The 4,422-nt window shown below is 59.4% G+C and overlaps 1 protein-coding gene across 1 annotated transcript; it reads right to left on the bottom strand.

The window, feature by feature from the left end:
* Positions 1-1,806: 1,806 nt before the first annotated feature.
* On the bottom strand, positions 1,807-3,894 carry LOC136992944 (ankyrin repeat domain-containing protein 7-like). Its single transcript, XM_067302962.1, has 3 exons — positions 3,680-3,894; positions 2,248-2,362; positions 1,807-2,001 (listed from the first exon to the last, which is right to left on the bottom strand). The coding sequence occupies exons 1-3, from the start codon at positions 3,892-3,894 to the stop codon at positions 1,807-1,809; spliced, it is 525 nt and encodes a 174-aa protein (XP_067159063.1).
* Positions 3,895-4,422: the final 528 nt, after the last annotated feature.

The following is a 4,422-nucleotide window of genomic DNA, read 5'->3' on the forward strand; positions in this document are numbered from 1 at the left end:
TCTTTTTTTTTTTTAAAGAAAAAAGGAAAGCCCCCATCTATAAACATGGGGGATGCAATAGGCAACAACCCTCCGAACGGACGGCTAACACGCTAATTATAGAAGCGCCCTCACGGCCTTGCAAGACACGTGTCCAGTCGGCAACACAGAAGCGCATTTTACAAAACTGTGTGCGCTACTCCATCCGAGACCTCCACTGAAGTCAGTGGTGAACACGGTAAGCTTCAACAACACAAGCCACCAAAAGAAAAGGCCGTAGGGATTTTCCTCATCAGCTCCTCCACGGTTAAGGATCCTACCTCCGCTGGCCAGAGCGCAGGCACCCAATGCAAAGCCAGCAGCTCCTGCTCTGGGAGGCGTGCTAAGCGCTGGCACGCCCTTTGCACCGCCTGCAGAAGCTTCTCCCGCCTTTTCCCTGACTGCAGAGTCTACCAGGTGTTGACTAACACTGTATACAGAAAGAAAGGAAACACACTGATTTTCAGACTTTGCATTGCGAGCAATTTGATGCGAGCTCAGCACCACAAACGTGAAACCTAACGGAGCATTTGGGTGGAAGTTGAGGACAATTTCCCAATTCGCACCTGACACGGGAACAATACGTACCAGAAGAGTCCTTTTTGCCCAGCTGCAACAAAGGTCTCCACACACCATTAAACCTTGCTGCTGTTACCAAGCATGCCCATAAACCAACACGGACGTTCGGACAACTTAGCAACTCTAACGGTGACCCAAAGCACCTACCGAGCACGTCCAGAAGTTCTAGCGCAATCCTCCGCTGTCCATCCAAGAACGTCTTCCTGGGAAAGATCAGCACCATAGCGAAGAAGAACTTCTATCATGCTCATGTCCCCAGCAGAAGCAGCAAGCATAAGAGGGGTCCTAGAGCATCCAAAAGACGACAGGAAATCTATCGGCCGATACAGACATCTCACTGGCATTATTTGCAGCCCTATTTGCTCCCAAAACAATTACTTCCCCCTTTCCCACAGGCAGAAGGAAAGCAGAGCCAACTACACGGAAGCACAGGAGAACTCAGGTCAGAAGGGGCCTCAGGAGGTCTCTCCGCCTAACACCTCCCCAAAGCACGCTCAGCTACGAGGCCGGACCGGGTTGCTCACGGCTTTACTCGGTCGGTTCTTCAAAGCTGCCAAGGAGGGAGGCTGCACAACCTCCTCGGGCAACCCGTTCCGACGCGTCACTGTCCTCGCAGCCAGCAAGGTTCTCCTCACATCCAGCTGGAACCTCTCTCGTTTCAACGTGTGCCCGTTGTCAAAGCAAGTGTCAGGACAGAGAGACAACGCTGCCCGTGAGACAACACTTACCTACCAACCATGCCTGGGTTCTAAAAACCTGCTCCTGCCCAGCAGCAATGCTGGAGAACTAGCAGCAACTCCCCTGCCTTGCGGCGACCAGACACAATGCTTTCTGGCAGTCCTGAAGGCAGAAGCCAGCCAGTGAGGCGCAACAGCAGCCAAGCGCAGATCACTTTTCCAAAGTCACGCAGAAGCAACTGCTTCCGTGTGGCTACTTACTTAGGCCTTTTAGAGGCTCACGCCCACGCCTCTCATCAGTCAAGCTTTAAGAATACTCAGGAGACCCACGCCCTGTTTGGACAAGCCCTTCACCTTTCAGACTGATCTCGAGCGTGCACGTCAGCTCCCTTTTTAAGCAGGAACTCCACCATCTCTTCGTGATGTTCGGACACAGCAAGAGCAAGGGGAGTGTATCCCATCTGAAAGCATAAATCCCCTCAGTTAGAAAAACACAGAGAAGTGAAGCAACCTTTTCTTTCCAAGAGCGGCCTTACCCAAACTCTGCGCTTACCTCATTCCGTGCATCAATACGGGCATTGTGCTCCAGTAACTGCCCTGCTAGAGAGGTGTTAGGAGCAATGGCAGCGAGGTGAAGGGCAGTGCTGCCGTTAACATCAGCCAGATTAGGGTCGGCACCGTGTGCTAGCAGAATAGCAACGCATTCTTCTTGCTGGCACTGTACTGCCTGGAAACAACACAGGAAAAAAGGAAACCTTTCCAGCAACTATGTTTCCCTCTGCCACAACTCCCACAGCTTGCCAACCTCGGAAAACAATAACGCGTTCAAAGATTAGGTAACGTTAGGCGCCTATTCGGCACCAAGCACGACACAATCGCCACCCACACCTAGGTCAAGAATCACCCAAGGGAGGGATCGCTCAGTGCATAACTTATAAGCCCTACCTACAGCAGCATCACATACTCCACGTACCTTCATCAGCGGCGATCTCTTGAAATTGTCACGAGGATCCAGCTTGCACTTGTTTCCTACTAAATAGGAAACAACCTCCGAATGCCCGTTAGCGCAAGCAAGATGCAGAGGGGTCCTAAAATTTAAATATACGACGTTAACACCGACAGACACGCACACAGCTGAAAACACCGCTCCTGCCTATGGCACGTGGGTAGGGCCACCCGTTTCCGGTTCCAAAAAACAAACTTAGAAAAAGTTTCTCATTCCTTCAGCCATGACAGCAGTTGCACACCCAAAGCCTGGGGCGGGCTAGGAAAAATGCCCCCCACCCCACCCCACCCCACCCCAGCACCCATTTATGAAGACGACGGTCACTCAGCTCCCCGCCTCGTTCCCTGCAAATGGATTCCTGCGCCCAGCCACAGGACTCTTCCCACACAGCCTCAGGCTTCCGGTGGGAAACTGCTGCCCTCCACGCCTCTGCCCAGGCAACTGGCCACTGCCTCCAACAGCACGACACACACAGCCCAGCAAGGACGACCAAGCCTTGGCCACCTTAAGCCTACGGCAAGGGACCCTCTAGCTTTCGCCAGCATCGCTCACGTGACAACAGCGTGCCAGAGGCTAAGGAGGTGGCTTTTAGAACACCATCGCATCAGCTTTGTGCTGTGCTTTTCGGGAATTCGTGCCTTCTGTCCTTTCCCCGAGCTCACTACTGCAGCAAACGCGAGGACACGCTCACTCCAAAGCGCCCTCGGTAACACCTAGCAAACCAGCCAGCAGAAACCTTCCCCCACAACACTGCCATGCCCACAGCAACAAAGCAGCGCTCTGTCTTGCCGGCAGTTGTAGCTACCCTTCTCCTACAAGCTCAACCACGGAGGAAGCCCTCTCCAAGGCAGCAGAGCTGCCTTTCCAACAGCCCTCGCCAGCTGAAGAAAACGGCACTCCCTCCCTTCCTTCCGCCCTCCCTTCCAGGAAGGGCCCTGCCCTGCCCTGCCGCGCCGCGCCTGGAAGAAAGGCGGCCCTTCAAACTGCCCAGCATCTCCAATCAAACCACCGCAGCCGATGCGGCTACGAAGGAACACGCGACCACCTCCGAAGGGCTGCTGCCACGCACGCAGTACAGGTGACGCTGCGGGAGAAGCCGCTCACAAAACCTGCCCCTCGTTTCGCCCTCCTCAGCCGAGCCGAGCCGAGCCTCGCGGGCTGCCACCAGGCAAGGAGACCTCTCTGCTCGCAGCAAGGGCCCGCTGGAGCCTCCCAGCTGCGCCACCGCCGCCCCCTCCGCCCGCTGCTGCGGGGCCGCGCTGCAGCCACAGACGCAGCCGCCGCCACCGCCGCCGCAGCCCGGCCCTTGCAGCCGCCCCTCGCGCTTCCCCCCACGCTCGCGGCGCGGCCCAGAGCCCGGCCGGGCGGGCGAAGGCGCGCGCGGCGCCGCCCCCCTCACCGCTTCGCCTTGTCCCGCCTGTTGATGCCGAGTCTCCGCAGCCACCACGGCCGCCGCACCCGCGCCAGGTCACCACTGGCAGCCGCGCGGTGCAGCTTGCCCAGCTCCTTCTCGCGGAGCTCGGAGGCAGCGCCAACGCAGGGCAGGGAAGCGCCGCCGGACGGCGACGGCGGCGGCCCCTGCCCCTTGCTGAAGAGCCCGAAGAGCCTCTTCATGCTGCGGCGGGGACGGGACGCGGCCCGGCACGGGCACGGCCCCACGGACACGGCCCCGCCTCGCGCGGGGGCAGAGGAGCCAAGCGCCGGCCAGTGGCCGCGGCCCGGGACAGCTGCTGCGGGGCTGCGCCCCGGCGGGCTGCGGGGCCGCGGGCTCGGAGCCCCCGGGCCGGGGGCAGATGCGCGGGCCGAGAGCAGGGACGCAGCAAGGCTCCCAGCGAGGCACGCGCCCTCGCTCCGGCAGCGGCGGCCACAGCACTGGGAGCAACCGCCTCCAGAGGCCGCGCAGGCGCTGCGATGCGCAACAGCCGCGGCGAGGTCGCGCGGCGGCGTCACAGAGCGGAGCGGGGGGGCCGCTGCGCGCCTGCGCAGTACTGCCGGGGCCGGGGCCGGGGCTGGGGCCGGGGCTGGGGTTTCCCTCCCCAAAGGCAGCGCCTTTGCTTGCATCCAGGTGACTCGCCAGGAGGAGAGGAGATGCAGCCTCCTTTCAGGGAGGTGGAAGTTCACCAGCGAAAACGCCCTCCCTCA

The sequence above is a fragment of the Apteryx mantelli genome, chromosome 11 (genome assembly GCF_036417845.1).
Source record: "Apteryx mantelli isolate bAptMan1 chromosome 11, bAptMan1.hap1, whole genome shotgun sequence".
Classification (NCBI taxonomy): Eukaryota; Metazoa; Chordata; class Aves; order Apterygiformes; family Apterygidae; genus Apteryx; species Apteryx mantelli.